Here is a 22,528-nt window from a genome sequence, read left to right as displayed (position 1 = left end):
TTCAATATTTCAGTTACAATCTTTTTAACAGTTAACCCAAATTTTCCCCAGACCTCTCTTTTTTTCCTATCATTTTCCTAGAGCTTTATATTTATCCATTGTTGGTTGGTAAGATCAGACCCATCATGTGTCTCCTTAAAAGGTGTTGAAAGTAAAACTGCAGCAATCTGATACAATTATCTGTATTGGTCCAAAGCTTGAATAAAAGTTCTAGATCTAGTATTTGTGAAAATGTGCCCAATCCATGGGGGCACATCTATTACCGGTAAGTCTAATTTTAGAATAAATCTAGATAAGGATAACAACTTTTGAACGTCAAAAAGGTTTACCCCTTTAGGACCATTTGAGTTTGATCTGATAAATACAGTCAATTTGAGACCTCACAGTTTCTTATTTAGATTTTTCCTTTTAACATCATTTACTAGTTTCCTTTTCTGACCTCAGACTAATCTAAAATAGTTCACTTTTGGGATACAATACACAACAGGGACATTGATAATACAAACAGACCCCTGGTAGTGGAAGAGGATCGGCATCGGCAGATATCCAGGTCAAAGGTATAGTGAAGGATGTTCTTTTTCCGAGTGGATCATCAAAATAACTGGTTCTCCTAATTGTCCATCATTCTGGTGATATGTTTCTACGCATGTGCACTTTCAGGTGTATATCTATGGTGAGCTACGGTTTCAGCCAGTCATTGAAGCTCACCTTTCTCACTCTTGTGTTTTGAAAATGGCCAAGGGTCGTAAGAGAAAAAGTGTCTACGATCTGTATGAGAAGAAAAGAAAGGCCACAGAAGAGAGAAACAAGACCAGAGTGTTTTTGGGAGATTCTTTCACGCGATGGTGTACACTGAAAGCACAGGTCGGGCTTCCCACTGATGCGAAGGTTGCAAAGTTTTTACTCGACAGGTAAAGTTTGGCAGGCTATTTGGAGAAATCCATTTCACATCACTTCTAGAAAAATGAGGAGAAATGGGCTCCGGCAGGCTTTTGGATAAGTTGATGGGTGCTCCCTCTCAGGAGCAGGTACAGGGTTGTGCATGTGCATTTTTTTTTTTGGAGAGTTGGAGAGGGCGGGTCTTTTTATTATTTATTATAAATTATGTACTATTTGCTTAAGAGAATAAGTAAAAATCAATACAAAAATGAAAAGATAACATTCATTTAACTTAATAATTCACATTTAACTTTACGTGCCTATCTCCAGCTGTCTACAGGCGAGAGGCGGGGTACACCGTGGACAGGTCGCCAGTCCATCGCAGGGCAACACAGAGACAAACAGGACAAACAACCATTCACACACACACACCTAAGGAGGATTTAGAGAAGCCAATCAACCAAACAGTCATGATTTTGGACTGTGGGAGGAAGCTGGAGTACATGGAGAGAACCCACGCATGCTCAGGGAGAATATGCAAACTCCATGCAGAAAGACCCCGGGCCAGGAATGGAACCCAGAACCTTCTTGCTGCAAGGCAGCCACTGAGCAGCCTATTCTTTAACATATTTTTCAAGATGCCTTAATTGTTTTGAGAGGACATATTTCTATTCATGTGTACAATTTATCTTAGATTTTTTAATTTTGTCTCTTATTCTGTTATTTGTATAAACTTTTTTAAGTTTCTGATGTGTGTAACCACTTTTGCTGTAATCTTTTGTTTCTGTAACACCACAATTTCTCCATTGTGGGACAACAAAGAGATTTTCTATTCAATTATATTCTATTCTTATTTCATACCATCCAATACCTTGTAATAACTATAAGATTTTCAAATTATTGTAAAAAAAAAAAATGTATAGAAAGTTGTCCCCTTGAACCTACAGTAGTGACGTCACCAGCATGTTTTAATCGTATCCCTTCACTCTTCAGCAGAAAAAATAAACTACACCAGACAGGCTTCCAAGTTGACTGAGTGCTGATCTATTAAATATTTGCAGGGCTGGAGCTGTTTTTCCCTTATAAATATTTGATCAAATACTCTGCTGATGACAGGAGGGAATAAATTAAAAGGCAAAGAGTGTATTTGTTTGTGCAAACAAGAAGGGGAATGCCAGAACATAAGACGCATTAGGTGAAGTCATAATTGCTCAGCTGTAGTCTGAGCCTTCTGATTTCAGATCAGCCCATGCAATCAATGTGAGAGCATTCAGGTATAACTTTAAAAGAAAACATATATAAAGAAGTGTAAAGCATTTCTGAATACTATTAGGAAATATATCTTGATGTTACATTAAAATAATTGAAAAATGTGATTTATTTTATGTTTGTACTGGAGTTTTATTTTCCTTATGCTTCTCATCTCTATTCCCAACCCCCACATCTCACCCGGTCCCCAGCCTCCACTTCTAGTGAGCCACTGGCATGAGGATAATTGATCAATCACACTAATTGAAGAGTCTGGACAGCTAGACCACCATAGCAGATGTGCCAATTTGCATTCATTAAGATAGAAATGAGTCTTAATCACTGCTCAGTCTTTGATTGAGGAGCATAAATATCTCCTGACTGAAACTCATGGTGCCCATAGAGCTCAGATATTTCAAACAGATTCCTCCCAACACTGATATTAATGTTTACTTTTTTCTTTTTCCAGCATGTCTCCAATACGCAATGTATCATTAAAGGCAGTGATTGTCCCCCAGATCATCTGATGAATATCACACAGAGGATGGGAAACAGTTTGACTCAGATGACATTCACCAATGCTGTGCATTTGCATAACTTATTGATGCTGCTCCTTTCCTAACAAAAGTTCTCTTTCACAATATAAAAACCTTATGGAAATCACCTGATAATTTTATGCTCATTTCCTCTCACTATATCAGTCTTGTGAGACAGAAAGTAAGCCTGCAATAAAAGCATAAAAATTCTCAGTTTTTCTCAGTCCCATCAACAATGGCCAACCCCCATTTATTATGAGAAAGATACGCCGAATCCCCCAATGAATGACCTTGGGGATGTTTACTTTTGCAAATCATTTCGGTAAAAGCACAAAGGAGAGCAGTAAAATGTCAGTTCTTTGCATCTAGCACAGTCAGGGTGTTTGAAAAAGGCATTGGTATTCCACTGTAATTGGGTTAAAGTCGTTTCACCACCTTAATTTCATGAGATTACAATTAAGTGTTGCCTTAATGTCCATCCCATGTGCCTGCAAACCTGATTTATCCTAACTGGTACAATATACCTTAATTGTACGAAATTGCTCAAAGAGACGACAGAGAGTTGCCAAATGGTGCTTATGAAGTTACCGTCCTTATTCAGTCAAACACAGGCATCCTTCTTTCTGTTTGCAGGAGAACAGAGTGAGGTTATAGTGCAGCTCTAGCGAAATGTCGTTAGTTGTGTGAAGAGAGGCGAGTGAGGCAAAAAATATTATTAGATTAATCTAATGGCCAACAGCAGCATTTTCATTTGTGAAATAAAGAGAATTCAATAAAAGTAATACAATAGAAACAAATGCAAAACCTATCAAACCAAATTGTTTTACTCTGAAGTGATTCAGCAACGTTCAAAAGCCCCAACAGCCCATAAAAATGGCATGATTTTGAGACAAAATTAGAAACCTTGATAAGTCTGTTTAAATTTTTTTTTTTTTTTTAAGAAACAGTTTTGGTAAAAGAAAATTTACATTTGTTTTTGGACTACATTATATCTAATTAATGCCATCATTTGTTAGAATGGATAAATAATGGGTGACTTGACCTTTTTTAGGTGCAATATTCTTATATATTGTAAAACTGCCCCAGATCCTTATGCCATTCTGTGCAAATGTTCACAACAGGCACAACATGTATAGTAAGTTTGGTTTTATTAAGGGATAACACATTTTTCCAAAAGCTTTTAAAAGATCTAGACAGGCCTGGAGGAAAATATTTTGATATTAGGGATGCAAGTAATCAATAAATGAGTTAATCCTAAGTTGATTAACTTTATTAATCCACTAATGCATAAATAAGAAAAAAAAACTGTATTAAGAGGGTTCAGAACTTGAACCCTCTGTTTCTTTTTTTTGACAATATGCTATATTAAAACACAGTTATATCTTCGTGTCTTAATTTATTAATTTGCCAGCTGTATTAAAACCTGACTGAATATAAAAAATGTTTTCTAACACAAGAAACTGAGACATATTGATAAATTATAATAAAATGGGAACCTATGAGGTTACTGAATAAAAGATGATATACATAGAGTAATTTACATATGTAAGAGTTAATATTTCCAATGAACAGAGATGTAAAACTATCATTTTATTAAAAGATATGCCTTGCCACTTGTTGTAATTGAAGGGGACTGTAACTGTGATATAGGTCTCTGTTTTCAGAGCAAGTAACAGAACAGTCTGTGGCGGGACACTTGGGCTGTTAGCCATGTTTCTAAACAGATAGTTATGGTTGCTCTGGTAGAAGTTAGAAATTAAACTCCATGAAATATTAAACCATGAAAGCCCTTATAATCTACTGTGCTTCCTGGTATCATTTATATGTTACATGTTTTCTTTTTTGACCTCGCCTTCCAAACACATCAGCCATTTTTAGGGGAGGAATTGATGGTGCTCCACCATGCAGCACAGCTGGATGAGCGCTATTTAGGAGACAGCCAAAACAGTCTATGGGCTCTTTATATCAACAGAAAGAACCATGTGGAAAACATTAAACACTGTAGAATAATCTCGCACTATTCTCCGCTTGGACTGATCAACTGTTCTGCTATTGCATGCCTCTGCCATTATTTCTCTTTTTATTTTTGTGGTTGCTCTGCTTCAGGATTAACAGCTGCGCCCTCTCCTGGAAGACGGCGGCACGGCACGGAAAGGGTCCAGCTGACCAGATCTTTCGTTGATCTACTGCAATACATTTTAATCTAAGAAATCATCAACAACAAAAAGTTAATTATGTGTTCGTATCCCCAGTTTGCACTGAAAGGAAGTCCCTACTCCAGACAAATGAAAAACATAGGACTTTTTTACATATTGAAGGCAGCTAATAGCTAATCGTTAAAAAAAAGTCCTGCAGCTCCCTTTAATGTTGCTGTGGGCCCATGGAAACCTCACTGTTACATTTTCTATCTTGTCCTATTTTTCTTGTGTTATCAGTGACTCTTTTCACTGCCATGGTTTGCCTATCTTTGTGGTTAGATGTGTCACCCAAACCTTATTCCTAACTGACGCCTTTGTACAACAAGATCTGTCGACTCATTCTAATCTCTTTGCAAACTCCTAACTCGCAAGAAATGCATGATTTAAATATAAATGAATGAATATTGAGATGGGATTAAAAAAAGCACTTAAAACACAGAATATGTTAAATAAATCCATAATGTGTTGATTTTAAAGACTTATCTAATTATTGACTGAAAAATTGAGAAATTGTCTGTATTGTTCCCTAGAGTGTTAGTAAGGTTAACCACACACATTTCGGTGAAGAATGTGAACCTACTGCTCCACTTTGGATGGTGAGCCAAGTTTGAGACAAAGTCCACAGCCCTCCACTGGGTTATCAAACTGTGGCCAAGGCATTCATCCATCTGTGGAAAACATGGACACTGTTCTCTCACACTGCACAGCTCAGCCTTTATCTACAGATGGTACTACTGAGCAGGAATGTGACCTTTGATTTAGTTTCTCGCATGGAAAAGAGCTTACTGGAGAGAGGGGAAAAAAAGAAAATAGAAATGGAAGTGGAGGGCTGTTCCCTCCCAAACTGGACAAATGAGCACATGCCTGTGTGCATGAATCAGATTGGTCTAACCTAATTTAAACATTTAGATAAGTGTCCACTGTAAGTGTCCCCATGTGAGGCCCATTTTGGCAGATAAACGAGGAAGCGGTGGATTCTACCTATCAGTTAAAGTGCGCCAGCTCTTCAGAAACATGTATAGAGATGTTTACCGCTTTAAAAAAGCACTAATGTTGGATACAGATTAACAGTAGAGTGAGTAGATATTAGGCTAAACAGATTGTAGCTGAGCAAAAACATAGGAATAAAGTACAGTAGGGCAATGCAATTGATTCCTTCAACCCTATATTATTTCTGATACCACCGACTTATAGTAGCAGGCAGAGGTTAGTTGTCCAAATTTGTGAAGACGTTTGCTGAGTAAGCCGAGATAACAGCAGCTTGTGCTGTCCTCTCTGTAGAGAGGGGAAGCTTCCTTGAGAGCAGCAGCAAGAATGAAAGAGGAATCAACTCAGGGTCACTGGTGTACAAGCATTCACCATGTACATTCCAGCTCCGCCATGTGCTTCACTAAAGGATACAGCAGATGAGCATGAAAAGACATTTGCTGCATATTAAAACATTTTTAGGAATTTAGTGATACTAAATTCCAATCTGATCAATCAATCTCTCCAATATATCTTTCCTAGCAAGCAGAGTAGCGCCGCTCCAGGAGGGGGTTAACTAGATAAAAACAGTTGCTTACACTTCTAAAAAGGCAACATCACCCCTATGACTGATCATGGGCTCCAGCTCCCAGGGTTCTTTGCAGCGCATTTCAGTGTAACGGCTTGTTACGCTGAAAGTAGTCAAAATTAGGCCGATAAGCTAAATTTTAATGAGAACAATTTGTCTAACATACATGTGAGAAACCAGCTTGTTTGAGGACTTTGAATCAGCACTATGAAAATGTGGACAATCCACCAGGCTCACCCTAAATGCACTTGCAGGCAGGTGAACACATGTACCCCCACCCCACATGCAGACAAAGAGAGCAACCTTTAAAGGCAGGTGTGTCTACTTTCGAAAGGATTTCCAAAAGACTGTTGGGTGTTTTGTTTTGTTTTTTCTACTGTACCACATCACATCAGCGGGTCAATCTGATAGTTTGCATAAAGGGGGTTAGGGTTTACCCTAACCCTAACCCCACTAGGGGGTGATGCGCCCCCATACCTCTGGGTTCTCATCCGGGTCAATATTGGGCATGACCGGCCACGGCGGAGCCCATGGGCTTGCTGCATTTGAGCTGTAAGACCTCTGCACTATGGTCTCTTTCTCTCTGCCCTTAGGTCTTATCCCCTCTTTCTTTCTCAACTCCCTTCCTGTCTCCATGTCTGTTGTTAATGTTTTTAACTCCCTAAATAATTTTCTATTAAGTTTCATTTACAAGTTCCAAGCAGAACCTTATGGCAACAACCATAATGGTCTGCATGTGAAAACAAATCTGTTGGGCAATCATCTAGCTCAGGGACATCAATTCACAGCTATATTGGAAAAAGAGGACAAAAAATAAATAAATTAGGGGATTCAAAGAGGAATTAAACTGCATACAGATAATAACAAAATAGGCCAGTATCACTTTTTTATAATTATTTTAATTGTCTAGGTTTGAAAAATATCGATAGAGCAGAGTGCTAGCCAACTATTCAGTTTGTGTCCCTCTTGGTAGGTCATTATGGGCGTCGATGGCCTCAATCAGTTATAAACCATTCCACAGTACATTCAATATTTCATAGTAAAATCCTTTTCCTGTTCCTTTTTAAGAGCATCGTGCAGAGGGTTGTCATCCATTACGAAAAAGCACCAGTGAATATATATATATATATATATATATATTTTTTTTTTTTTTTTTTTTTTTTTTTGTTATGTAACCTAGTCAAATTCAGGATATTGTTTTGTTTTGTAGAACAGCGGGATAGGAGTAAAAAATGTGGCACAGTCTCGCAAAAATTGGGACGTCTGGTCAGACTAATGGAGGGTTTTAAATAAACCTTTAAATAACCTACAATTAAGAGACATTAGGCACAAATGCGGGCTGCGGAGCAGTGGGTAGCACTGCTGCCTTGCAGCAAGAATGTTCTGGGTTCGAGTCCTGGCCCAGGGTCTTTCTGAATGGAGTTTGCATGTTCTCCCTGAGCATGCGTGGGTTCTCTCCAGGTACTCCAGCTTCCTCCCACAGTCCAAAGACATGTTAGGTTAATTGGATTCTCTAAATTGTCCTTAGGTCTGATTGTGTGTGTGAATGGTTGTTTGTCTCTGTGTTGCCCTGTGATGGACTGGCGACCTGTCCAGGGTGTACCCCGCCTCTTGCCCATTGACTGCAGAAAAAGGGACCAGCACCCCTTGCGGCCCCACTCGGGACAAGGGTGTCAGATAATGGATGGATGGATGGATAGGCACAAATGCCATCATCACAGAATCTATACTCTTTTTCATTTTGACATGAAAGTTCATGCCTTTTCAATCAGACTTAAACTACTGTACATGGATTTACCTTTCATGGAGACTCTGCAAGGAGGACTTTTGCTCTTAGCAAAACATTAAGAGACTCAGACTAAGGTTTGCATGACAGAATGTACACAAAAGTTGGACAGCTACCCCTAATAAACACTATAAACAGAATGATGTCAGATATTGGTGAATAGCTAAAAAAAGCCTTTCTCTGAAGTTATCTCAGCAAAAGGGAATAAGACGAGTCCTTAGATGATCGGATCTCCTAAATTTTATCTAAGACAACTTTTGTAAAGCAGGGGCATCAAATGAAATCAAATTATTCTCCCCAAATGAAAAAAAAGAGGGAAAATTAATATGTGAACCTCTTTTATAAAGGAATTGTTTCACAGCCATTTAATCTAGAGAATCTAGAGCTATATATATATATATATATATATATATATATATATATATATATATATATATATATATATATATATATATATATATATATATATATACAGATAAACACAGAAAACCCTGGTTAAAAATACAGGGAATATTTCTTTTCTCAGATCAAAAGGTTTTAGAGTCACAGCAAAAACAACTTAGTGGTCACTGTTATATAAGGCATGTATCCATGTATCTTTTATGCAGGTGAGCCTACTCTAGTCTGCTTAGAGGGCCCCTGATGGAGAGGTGACTACATGAGGATGCCAGAACATTCTTCTGCAGCTCTGCCAAGCAGGTAATTCACCAGCAGAAGCAGCATAAATAAAAGATAATGGGCTGCAGCTGACTCCTTTATGTTGCCTACAATTTCACTAATTCCTCCGAGTGATCTCTTTTTTCAAAGCAAAGAAATTAAATCTCAACTATTTTGAACTCTTAAAAATCTGTTATTTGTGCGGTGGTAAGAGGAGTTCTGCACATGTAGTGGGCAGGTGGCAGTGAAACAGTGCAGGCATGAAGCAGCTTTTTGCATTTAAAAGAAAGTATCTTTCTCTATAACCTAAGTGCACTTGATATAACCGCGATAAAGATGAACGTTAATTTCACACTCAATGTCATAATATCATCAATAAGCAATAGCATTCATTGTGTCTACTTTGATGCAGTTGGAATGAAGAAAACGGCCCCTTTAAAGAAAGCAGATCTTGAAATAACACGATGAAACCACATGTGTGCAAGTGCAAGATGTTTGGAACAGGATGTGTCCCTAATTATTCTTATTTACTCTGGCTTTAACACTTTTGGCTGACGATTCTATACACTGGCATAACAAGTGGCTTACTCTTTCGGTAGTCACCAGTATACAGGAGTTGCCAGGAAACTCAAGTGCTCTCATGAAAGCATTAAATAATATGCTGTAAACTGTATTTCTGCTAAAAATGCAGCAGGCAACTGGGTTGATGACTAAGTGCAGAGAAAGGCTGCATGGCTCCTGTGCTCTAAAGGTATAATATCTCTGGGAAACACTGGAAGTCAGCACTGGTGGTCAGGAGCAACTGTGTGCATGCGTGTGCAGATAGGTCTTTCACATTCGTTGCCTCACAAAAGAGAAGCCAAACTTATCAGGGAGCACAGACCTCCTGTTCCCTATCTGTGTCATGACTAGAAGGAAATTGTTACTTCTTCCTGACTTGTTTATCTAATCCTGCAGTATTTAGAAGTGCTACAGAAATGAACATATTTTAAAAACAGATTCCTGCACTGCAATTATTAATGTGGCTCTAATCTAATGAGTCTGAATGTAAGTTTTCAGCAATAAATCATAAAGGACAAAAAAAAAAGTAGAGAGAATTCCCACTCACCTCTACAATGTCAGAGTTGGTTCTGCTCTCGTGGGGCTCATTGTACTCTGTGTATTTCAGCAACACTTTGTCCATGTCTGTGCTGGCGTACTGGAACAGTTTGTTAGAGCTGTTGAAAATGATGAGGGCTATCTCGCAGTCACACAGCACGCTCAGCTCGTAGGCCTTCTTCATCAGGCCAAACTTCCTCTTTGTGAAGGTAACCTGCGGAAGACACGAAAAACAAACTATCCATCAGAGAGAAGAAAAAAAGACATAATGGCTGCCCTCACTGAAAAGGAGGATCAAAGTTAGGTAAATCAAGAGGCAACTTGTGAAATGTTAAGTGTTTTTCCCCCCTACACCTCTGTGTGTATGTGTGTGTGTATATATATATATATATATATATATATATATATATATATATATATATATGTTTATATATATATATATATATATTAGGGGTGGAACGATTCACAAAATCCACGGTTCGATTCACAGTTTCTGGTCACGGTTTTCGGTTTGATTCGATTCGATACATGTTGATTGTTAGACCGAAATCCCATAAAAATTTATGAAATTAATGAAAAAATCCCCCAAAAAATAATGGATTGTAATTATTTTAAATGATCCGCAGAAACCCTGGATCATTTCCGTATGTTTTGCTGCTTTGAATTTAATCATCTGGCGCATGCTCTCTAACATCTCCAAGGGACTCAGAGGGGAGCAGACGAAGCCACAGTGGGGGCTGTAGGCTTTGCTTTGAGCAGCCGGTCTGGAGCGCAGCGGGGGTTACTGACGGAGTATGTGGGATTTCGGGGTTGGCATGACATGTTGCAGTTAGCATAAACAAAACGTGTTGCACAATGCTTGCACACTGTTCCACAACTTTCTTTCCGCCGTCATCGTAGGTCACTCTAAATGCAAAGCGCTCCCATACAGCAGACCTATAAAGTGCTGCTGGCGCGTCTTCCAACTCCTGTTCTTTCCCACTCGCCAGTCCGACACAATTCTCCACAACAACTGATTTTTTTCCCTGCTACACCCGGCTAAGCTGCTTCGCTTCTTTTTCTTCTTGTTTACTACTGGCGGTTGGCTTTGGTCGCAATACCGCCATCTTCTGCTCTGGAGTGTAATCGCTTCCTCTATGAGAAAAAGGAGCAGCGCATGAACCGAAAGAAACACACGCGAACCGTACCGAGACAGTCGAACCGAACGATTCTGACGGTTTTCATAAATCGTCCCATCCCTAATATATATATATATATATATATATATATATATATATATACATATATATATATATATATACATATATATGTATGTACCATTAGGAAAAAGTAGGCAGTTGCCTAGGAGCCCAAGTTCCTTGGGGCCCCATAAAACTCTGTTTACATGTATGGTTAATATAACTATTCCTTATTTGTGCACATTAATTATGTTTTTGAGAAAAATCTTTTTGCTAAAATGCCATCATAACACTTATAACATGCAGTATGTCTCAGCACCCTGCCCCCTTCACTGTCCACAACATTGGATCAGTCCATTTGCTGCACATGTTCAGAAAGGTCCAAACAGAAGGCAGCAAGCCATTTGAAAACAAACGATGTGAAAAGCAATGTTGCCAACTTAACGCTTTTGTCACCATATTTAGTGACTTTTCAGACCGCACTAGCACTTTCATTCGAAAAAATGCACCTAGTGCCAAATCTACTGACTTTTTTCTGCCACTGGAGACTTTGGTGACAACCTATAAAAGCACCAAACTCTGCTCTCCAGAGCAAGTAGATTCATAACCCCGCCTTCAGCTCTCCTCTCTCTTGTCTGCTGTCATGACTCGTGCAACTATTATTTCATACAAATGAAAAATGGAGAAAAGATAAGCAGATAAGGACTGTGTTATTTAATTTTGCCTTTGCTTTTTTGGAAACACAGGAAGGAGCAATCGGTAAGTGAGCTTAGTGATGAAAAAATCTTTCATTCCCTTTAAGACAGCATAAAAAGTCAGCTCAGTACAAAACATAGAGAGGAAAACAACACGAAAAGGGAAAAGAAGAGACAGACAAAATTTAGAACAAATAATGTATGTATATATATATATATATATATATATATATATATATATATATATATATTATTTTTTTTTTTTTTTTTTTTTTTTTTTTTTTCTGAAAGAGAGCCAGCAATGATTCTTCAAAAATCAGAGATAGAGACATAAACCTGGTCAGGTTATTTAATGGAGAAATTTTTATCTCTGCATTTAACCTATCCCCTTAGGGAAGCAGTGGAAGCTGCCATTGTTAAGGGGGTTAAGGGTCTTGCTCAGTCACCCAGAGCACTAGCGCACTGCTCTAACCACTATGCAAACACTCCCCCATCTTATATTACTGTTCTATATAGGAACAGAATATAAGATATTATTAGTTCAGCAGAAAGTCACATTTTACAGATTTATTAATCACAGTAGTATTTTTCCTACGTTCTGATTTTTGTGGCTTGTAAAGTATTATAATTACATAAAAACAAAAAGATGATTTTTAATACATACAAGTAACTATAAGGTATTTGCTATGGTCTACTCAATCACTGTGAAGACTGCTGTTGGCCATGCATAAGACCCTCACAAGGAGGTTTAGCCACAACTGGTTGGGACTAAAGAAGCTAGCTGGTCATAGCATATGCAGGTTCAGAGCTATGAATGGAACATTAAGTGGAAGGTAAACAACTGGAAGGAAGTTGTGCGTTGATAGGGATATCTGACCAAGGGATAATGGGTTTAAACAAGGAACATCTTAAGAGTTTAGGGTAAAGTGAGAGTGAAGGTAAGAAACCTATTTACTGGAGAGGGTCTAGATGTTACATTTTCACAGACCATCCAGATTTCACTGACAATGTCAAGCTTCAAGTGTTGGTCAACTTAGTTTATTCAAGTCCAAAGTCAGTGCAAGTATAAAGTAAGAAATCTAAGAGTACTTTGTGCTTTACTCCAATGAAATAGTTTATGAAGATCCTGATTTCCTTATTTCAGCTGGACTTGGCACCTGGCAACACTGCCAAAAGTACCAATATCTGCTTTAATGACTATGGGGCCGCTGTGAATGGCTTAATAGCATCCTCTACACCAGTGGTTCCCTAATGGTGTGCCGCGGCACACTGGTGTGCCGTGAGTCAAGTGCGGGTGTGCCGTGGAATTTTGTGACAACCATATATGGTCATTACAATATAATAACAGAAAAATAAAAAGCCTATACGGTCATATCACTACTTTGAGTGCATTCATTTTCACAAAACAGAGGCAAACTTCATTAAAATAATTTAAAAAGAAAAAAAAAAAAACTCAAGGAGAACTCCCTGACCACGGAGATACACTATATTGCCAAAAGTATTTGCTCACCCATCCAAATTATTGGAATCAGGTGTTCCAATCACTTCCATGGCAACAGGTGTATAAATTCAAGCACCTAGGCATGCAGACTGTTTTTACAAACATTTGTGAAAGAATGGGTCGCTCTCAGGAGCTCAGTGAATTCCAGCGTGGAACTGTGATAGGATGCCACCTGTGCAACAAATCCAGTCGTGAAATTTCCTCGCTCCTAAATATTCCACAGTCAACTGTCAGCTGTATTATAAGAAAATGGAAGTGTTTGGGAACGACAGCAACTCAGCCACGAAGTGGTAGGCCACGTAAACTGACGGAGCGGGGTCAGCGGATGCTGAAGCGCATAGTGCGAAGAGGTCGCCAACTTTCTGCAGAGTCAATCACTACAGACCTCCAAACTTCATGTGGCCTTCAGATTAGCTCAAGAACAGTGCGCAGAGAGCTTCATGGAATGGGTTTCCATGGTCGAGCAGCTGCATCCAAGCCATACATCACCAAGTGCAATGCAAAGCGTCGGATGCGGTGGTGTAAAGCACGCCGCCACTGGACTCTAGAGCAGTGGAGACGCGTTCTCTGGAGTGACGAATCGTGCTTCTCCATCTGGCAATCTGATGGACGGGTCTGGGTTTGGCGGTTGCCAGGAGAACGGTACTTGTCTGACTGCATTGTGCCAAGTGTAAAGTTTGGTGGAGGGGGGATTATGGTGTGGGGTTGTTTTTCAGGAGCTGGGCTTGGCCCCTTAGTTCCAGTGAAAAGAACTCTGAATGCTTCAGCATACCAAGACATTTTGGACAATTCCATGCTCCCAACTTTGTGGGAACAGTTTGGAGCTGGCCCCTTCCTCTTCCAACATGACTGTGCACCAGTGCACAACGCAAGGTCCATAAAGACATGGATGACAGAGTCTGGTGTGGATGAACTTGACTGGCCTGCACAGAGTCCTGACCTCAACCCGATAGAACACCTTTGGGATGAATTAGAGCGGAGACTGAGAGCCAGGCCTTCTCGTCCAACATCAGTGTGCGACCTCACAAATGCGCTTCTGGAAGAATGGTCAAAAATTCCCATAAACACACTCCTAAACCTTGTGGACAGCCTTCCCAGAAGAGTTGAAGCTGTTCTAGCTGCAAAGGGTGGACCGACGTCATATTGAACCCTATGGATTAGGAACGGGATGTCACTTAAGCTCATATGTGAGTCAAGGCAGGTGAGCAAATACTTTTGGCAATATAGTGTACGCAGGTAGGAATTATCATCCTGTGGCGCAAGGCTTTGGAACAGGGCACGATGGACATGTTCCCGCTGGCATCAGCTGCGCCGCAGGCAGCAAAGGAGCACGCATTATATGCCGAACACCTTCAGAGCTTAAAAGAGAGGTTTGAGCGCTACTTTCCACATGTTGCTGACGTTGAGGATTACGACTGGATCCGAGACCCATTCAACCAGGAATCTTCAACAGAAAAACTGACAATGAAAGAAAGAGAGGAGTGCGCAGAGCTCCGTGCGGACCGCACATTAAAACTCATATTTAGTGAGCTCCCACTGGATCAGTTTTGGTTGGCTTCTGCATCAGAATACCCAAACATCTCACGCCACGCAATTGAGCAACTTCTTCTTTTCCCCACTACTTACCTGTGTGAGCTGCCGTTCTCTACTCTGGAGGTCACGGCTCTCTGTTGAACAGGACTTGCGTGTGGCCCTCTCCTCAGTGCCACCAAGGATTAAAAAAATCTGTGCGCACCAACAGGCACACGTGTCTCACTAATTTGTAAGCAGACAAAATATTTACAACAGCACACGTTTCAGTGCTGATAAAAAAATGTTACATTTATTATTTGTAGTTCAGGACAATGGACAGTGCAGCTTCCTTGCATTGACAGTTCTTTGTGCTTAATTTTCTGCTGAGTTTTCTTTGCTTCGTTTTTTATTTTGTGAACCATGATTTAAATAGGCGTGTGGCTGCTTTGATGAAGCCTATTTTGGAATATTTTGTTAATAAATATTTCATAAGTAATATAGTTGTCACAATTTATTTTGAATTAGTACATAATTATAACAAATATTTTGCTAAACACGATGGATGACACAGGTTTTAAATGCTCTTTAGCACAATAAGTGTGCCTTGAGATTTTTACTTGTTCTTTGGTGTGCCTTGGGCACAAAAAGTTTGGGAACCACTGCTCTACACAGTAGAGACTTTATTAAACAATAAAGTCAAAAGGCCCTATCACACCTTCTCTAACACCCCTAGCATAGCCACAGGTTTCCTCCATGTCACGCTGCACTGATAACGTCATTTATTAAAAATGGAGTCCTAACCAAATATTGAATCATATACTGTACAGTAGAACTTTATTTAAGAAATAAACAAATAAAAATGAAATATATATATGGATCAAATGTAAAGTTACAGATTTCCATTTTATTACATTATTATAACTGTAAAATTATGAAAAAAATGCTTACCGTAAATTAAAGAACCTTTTGAGATAGATTCCCTGCATTTGTTATGTATTTTAGTGGTTTTACTAATCTAATATTGATGTGTAAGCCACATTTGTGTGTGTAGTAGCTAAAGATTAAGTTCATTGTTATCGTTTTTTTTTTTTACAAAATATAGATTTTTGTAGCACAACAGATCCAGAGTGTTGTTTGTCAAATAAAGAACATCTGGACTTGTGTAAGACAGAGACATTTCTAAATTATACATAAGCATGCAGCTGCAAACAAGGTGGCTACTAAGAAGCTTGTCAATCCTTTGCTGTGATTGGACTAATATACTGCATGTCTAAAACATCTAGGTGTCAGGCCAGAGGTCACAGTAAGAGGCTGAGTCAGATCTTTGGCAGCATCACGGACCCATACATTATTGTGGCCCCTGACTGCATGTACGGAAAGCTATCACTGTAGTGCAGCATAAGCCATGTAACACGAGCCGTCAGATGGGACTCTGGGTCATACATCACTCCCACCGTAACGCAAGCCTCTCTGCAAAGTGACTCTCCATCCTGTATCTCTGCGGCTCCATCTCTGCGGTTGCCTCTGACCCATTCACATATGTCATTATGTTACACTGTCTCCTTACAGAGAGGCTGCATTAATTTCTAAAACAAGAAACTGACTTACAAAGACCAACAACACAAACAAACGTGTATTGTCCTTTCGTTGTTTAGAGGGAAATAATGAATTTAAACTGTTATCTGGAAAAACTGAAGTGTTATTCTACCAACAGAACAATGTATGCGTCTGTGCTCTCAATCATATTCACTCTGACCTACTAAGAGAGGAGATGAGCAGATGACCAGGATTTGCTTGACTTAAATTGGCCAGACCTTCCAGTTCCCCCCCTTGTTTTCATAACGGATATAAAAGACTGTGCGTACTCTGTGTCAGAGTTTGTCTACGACCGCCGAGGCAGTGAGGTCAATCCAGCTGTGATAAATGAATTCAACATTTTCCACACCACAGGTAATTACAAAGCACCATTATTCCTTCCCGGGGACACAGAAGAGCCTGTCCTTTTGTCATTTTCTATTCAGTGTCATAATCTGACAAACCAAAACCTAAAATGACATTTACTGAACAAAAACAGAACTATTTATTTTATTCTGACGATGCTCTAAAGGAGAACACAGCATGCTGGGAGGGGTTTTAAACAGGATATGCTACAGTACAACCAGCTTCTGCTCTGTTTCTACCCATTCTGTGAACCTCCTGCTCTGAACCAGGCCAGCTTAACTTGCTGATGAATCTCAATACATTTAACTATGATCAGAAGTTTATTTTTTCACTACTTTATTTCCAGATGTGATATACTGTACATACCTCACATTTAGTCAATAGATTCATATTTTTTGATCATTTCATTATGGCATAAACCTAATGAAAAAAACAAATAAGTTTACTCAAAACAGGAAAACTTCACATAAACTAATAAACTTTAAAAGGGATATCTAATCAAGAATAGTGGCCTTCTAACAGGTATTACACTTTGGACCTGAGACAAAACTGTGGACCAAAATCACGACACCAAGAAAACATCAGTAACTGACCAAACGTCCTGCAGGCACACAAACAGCTTAAGCTCTGTGCTTCTTTATCAAATTTTAATTAAATGGAAAATGCACCTTTTACTGAATCAATAACCTCTAATACACCTAGGAACACTGACAAAAAGTATTTTTTATCTGTAGATAATGTATCACTTTGCAGCTGTTTCAAAATGGCTTTATGCCAGGTATGCAACAGTTGTAGTCCTTGAACCAAAGACTCCAGCAATCATCTATGCTCAGTGAATCTGCCACAAACCCTTGAATAAGCTGTTGCCAGTAGTCACCTTAAGGCTGTTTTTTTTTCTAACACTTGGGGAGTTGTGGTCTAGTGGTTATAGCATTGCACTTGGGTCTCAGACTTCAACACCCACACACTCCAACGGACTGCCACTCTGGGTGCTCCTGTTTTGAGCAAGACCCTTAACCCCAGACAGCTCCCTTTCACCACACAATGGCAGCCCACTGCTCCTTAAGGGGATAAATGCAGAGATTTCATTTTGTTGCTCTGTATAGTTCAATGACAATAGAAATATTTTGGAAATGCTGTTAATGCCTCCATACAGGAGTCTGTAAGAAGCCAGGTTCATTTTGTGGGACCTGTGACCCCTGGTCACCTAAGGCCCCCTGCTTACCTGGTGCCCCAGGTGAAATTGTATCTAAGACAGAAAAAGATTTACCAACAATCATACTAACACTTTTATAGTTCTAATGTATTGTCAACAATCATCATCTAAAGCTACTTTAAAGGAACTAGAGGCAGGATGAGGAAATGAGACTCCCAACAGACACGACTGGCGCTGCGGGTAACTGTAGCCACCAGCCAAGCTGACAGAGGAGCATGCAGGAATACTACACAGATAAATGCTTTCACTCTTTTAAGTAGATGTTGGTCGTTTGCTGACTGCAGAAGAATCCATTGCTATCCCTGGCAGTGTTTGGATCAACAACAATCGCTTCTTCTTCCACTACTATTAGTAAAACAACTGCTACAGCCTGTATCAAAGCTGTCGGGGGGGCGTGCAAGCAGCGTCAATTGACGTCAAGTCTAAAGCACTGGAAGGGAAATTCAGCCGCCGAATTGCAGCATATTATGCAGCACACAGCCTATCAATGACAATGGAGATACCTGGGTGGGTACGTTGGTTTGGTTTTTAATGCTTCATCACCATTAGCATTAAAAAGTGGACATGCACATGCATGCTTTTACAATTCCTGCCCTTCCTTACAATTCCTTATGGTTTACCCAGATTTACATTGCAGTGTCCATATAATCTGTAATACTCTCTGCATAATTTATAATAAAGCTATTTATACACATAAATCAAGTGGAAAATGTAATTATGGCGATAGCTCTACTGCTCCACTTCTGAAAGCAAAATCATTTGGGCTCTTTTTTTTGGCAATAAGACAATTATTCTTATTGCCACATTACCAGACAGGACACTGTAACAAAAAATTAAATAAACAAAAAACAAAAAAATATTATTTGTAAACAGAATAGGCGCTATAAACCTTTTTTGTCTGTGTAATCAGACTTGGTCCACTACTTGCAGTGTAATGTATTTTATAAAAAAAAAAAAACAGCAAGATAACGCTTGGATAATATAAACTGGAGTTTGGGATGCTGTAATGGCCAAACTGGAGGTGGGGTAGAACATTTCCTCTGAGTCTCATGAAATCTGGGCCTTTTATTTTAAGCTGAATCCTATTCTGACTGAAAACTGCAGCTACCAACTCGCTCTTTTACCTGCTTGTAAAATTGTTTGTTTGCCTAACCAACTGGAAAGCAGGCCCGGGCCATGTGGGGAAACGATTAACAAATTGTGTGCTCTTTAGCAGATGAGTGTTGCCGTTAAGCCGAGGAGATGTCACCTTTCAGCAGGAAGCCTGGGACGAGACGCTGAGCGAGGACTTTGTTCCACCTGGATGAATGGCAGACTGTTTAATGCAGGGTTGATGACCCAGGCACAACTACATTTTAACCTTAGCAGTTACTTTGACACCTAGTCTGTACCCCATGCTCAGATATTCTTCCTCTACAACACCCAGCTTCTGACATGAAACGTGACAGTCATATTACTACAGTCACACAGTTATATTATGACGGCTTTATTTACCTCACTTTTCTCATTCTGAACAACTATCTAAGAAGTTTAGCTTTGTTTCACCAAAACTCTCAAACATCTGCAAATATAACCTCCATCCTCCCCCATCTCACCTCAGATGACTGGTGCGACAGTGGAAAACCACAAACATCCTTGAGGTCAAGTGGGAGGTTTACTGGTAAAGCTTTTCTAAGGTTCACCAACTCAAAGACACCCACAGAGATGCTCAGTGGGGTATAAAAAATACAGTTGCCTATGTATTTAAAATGTGGTGCAAATGTTGTCGATCTCCCTGACTGATTTATGTAATTCACAAAGAAATTTTTGTCCTCAAAATTACAATGCTCCACCGCACAATGTTCAAGAGCAACTTTCTGGGAAGTCGAAAATTAGAAGGGAAAGATCATGTTTAAATTGGAGTGAGTCCAACATATGGTCATTATCACGGTTCACAAAGATCCGGGACTCAGAGAATTTTCAGAGGTGTCAGGATAAGGTGGTAATTCCACTTTCAATTCACACCTTTTTACATTTCCACCAATTTTCTATCTTCTCAAGTTCCAAATCACCACAAGTAGCTTTTACAAAGCTTGAACACATCTTGATAATTTAGCTTTTAAAGTACAAATAATAGGAAGTTTGCTCATTTGTTCCTGTCAAAATCTTACATGTACATTTTTCTGTAGCAGAATAGAGGAGGGAGAGTCTTAACTCTTTTCTTAAATACATGTAGGCTTTCACTGACATCCTGTCTTTCTACATATTGATATCTATTTAAAGATCGGACATCTAATAATAATTTTTTATGTCAAATAAAAATCTCTAGCTAAAGCACAAGCTTACAGACTTTTCCAGTGGAAAAGGAAGTAGCCGTACAAGACCTACTGCAACAAATACAGACATTCGCAGAAAGCTGATGTCAATCAAAGGGTCTATCAATGTCTATCCTCAGGCAGGAGTGCCAACATGACAAACAAGGCAGCTAGGAGTGAGAGAGCAGCTGTGATTGGGGCATGGCAGGAGATGCCTGATCCACTAACACCTACAGAGGGGGCGAGGAGCTAGCAGCCTTATTAGAACCTCATGTCACCTTTGACGACCCCAAAGGCAGACAAGAGAGTAGCTTGAGAGACACTGAGATCTGGCACCATCTGGCAGGGTGACCCAGGCCCTGTGGCTGATACCCTCGCTCTGCAATGCCACAGCCTGCACACTTGGGAGACAAGCCAGGGCCATTGTGAATGTCTGCCTGGATCAGATCTCTCTGGGAGAGAGGACAGCCACAGGATCCCCATATGAACAAAACGAGCTTAGAGGCCCTAAATCAGAGGGTAGTATTAACCTTGAAACCTACAGTTGCCTACAGTTGGACTGGCCTATCATGATTGCAGGGGACGTTGTCGTGCTATTTACCCAAATGCTAGAAGAAATCCTAGAAATATTTTGGATCAAAAAAGAGAGGGATGCAATTGATTATTCACTGGAAATTAAAAGATTGATTACTTTGCTTGGATACAAATTTTGAGTTATATGCAATTTATTTGCAAAAATAAATAAATAAATAAATAAGTGGAATGTTGTTTTTTTTATTTTCTTTTTGCACTTGTACCAGTTAATCTTTGAATTACAGATGCGATATGGTTCGAAAACCTACCTGTGGGAAAGGTTGATGTGTTACATGTGTAGGTTGTATGATGTGTGTTTGTCATTTTAAAATTAGACATTCATATGTGCAGTGGTTGAAAGTAACAAAGTACATTTACGTGATTATTGTACTAAGTTATTCTTGGGGGGGGGGGGGGGGGGGGGGGGGGGGGGGGGGGGGGGGGGGGGGTACTTATAACTTTCACTCCACTACATTTCAAAGTCTAATATCGTACTTTCTACTCCACTCCATTTCGAGAAAGCTGCTCGTTGCTTGTTATTTTGGGCTCAACTTAACTTTGTTATCCGCCCTTGCTGTTTTTCTTTCTTGAGATGCAATTTCAACATCCAAGATACCAGACCTTGGGACTGAATTTGGAAACCACTCTTTTAGAGATTAAACCTCTTAACATCCACCTTATTTTGGGAAATTCTCGCATTTCACAAATATGAGGGCAGGTCTTATATGTTGATCATACATTTTATTAAGGTGTTATTGTTGCCATATGTCCTTTGTCGCCCCTGCTCTTTGATCTGGCAATCGAGCCCCTGGCAATAAAGCTGAGAAATGCTGCTGAGCTTGGCGGAATACACAGAGGGATACAAAACCATAAACTCTCGCTGTACGCTGACGATCTGCTTCTTTTTCTGTCAAATCCTGCCACAAGCATTCCGGTGGCTCTAGGTTTTTTTTTGAAGACTTTGGGGGGGTTTCAGGTTATAAAATTAATCTAGACAAAAGCATTTTGTTTCCAATTAATGAACAGGCGAGGAAATTATCATTCCAGGCCTATCCTTTTACAACAAAGAAAGACAAATTCCAATATCTAGGTGTTACGGTAACAAGCAAATATAAAGATCTATTTAAGCAAAATTTTATAGTAACAGCAGATAAGGCTAAATCAGATATGGAAAGATGGTCCACCCTCCCAATTTCATTAGCAGGTAAGATAAATTCTGTAAAGATGATCATAATGCCAAGGTTCCTGTTTTTATTTCAGACAATACCAATTTTTATTCCAAAATCTTTTTTTTAAGAATTAAATAAATGTACATCCAGCTTTATATGGAACAAAACAGTCCCCCGGATTAGAAGACAGTTTTTGGAGAGACAGAGAGAGGAGGGGGGCCTAGCTCTACCAAATTATATGCATTACTACTGGGCAGCTAATTTACATAAATCGTTGTTTTGGGTCTCACAGCTAGATGAAGAGGAAACTCCAATATGGGTGCATATGGAAAGGTATGCATCTAGCCCAATATCTCTGAATTCCCTGATGTGTGCACCTCTGCCCTTAAGTAAGCACTTTTATACAAATAACCCTGTGGTAAGAAATTCTATAAAAATCTGGGTCCAATTCAGATCCCATTTTAGAAACAGAAATGCGCTCCTATTTGCTCC

At 39.5% G+C, this 22,528-nt stretch overlaps 1 protein-coding gene across 8 annotated transcripts in view; it reads right to left on the bottom strand.

The window, feature by feature from the left end:
- mef2aa (myocyte enhancer factor 2aa) overlaps positions 1-22,528 on the bottom strand; it is a 95,304-nt gene that overhangs the window by 34,699 nt on the left and 38,077 nt on the right. For all 8 annotated transcript variants that reach the window (XM_038268748.1, XM_038268746.1, XM_038268752.1 and 5 more), the window contains exon 3: positions 9,968-10,171. In XM_038268748.1, coding sequence (XP_038124676.1) covers positions 9,968-10,171 — 204 coding nt within the window. The remainder of the gene's footprint in view (positions 1-9,967; positions 10,172-22,528) is intronic.

Source organism: Cyprinodon tularosa, unplaced genomic scaffold (genome assembly GCF_016077235.1).
Source record: "Cyprinodon tularosa strain WSP-4 unplaced genomic scaffold, ASM1607723v1 ctg71, whole genome shotgun sequence".
Lineage (NCBI taxonomy): Eukaryota > Metazoa > Chordata > Actinopteri > Cyprinodontiformes > Cyprinodontidae > Cyprinodon > Cyprinodon tularosa.
Note: the sequence above shows the minus strand (reverse complement) of the source record. Positions and strands in the feature narration are given on the sequence as shown.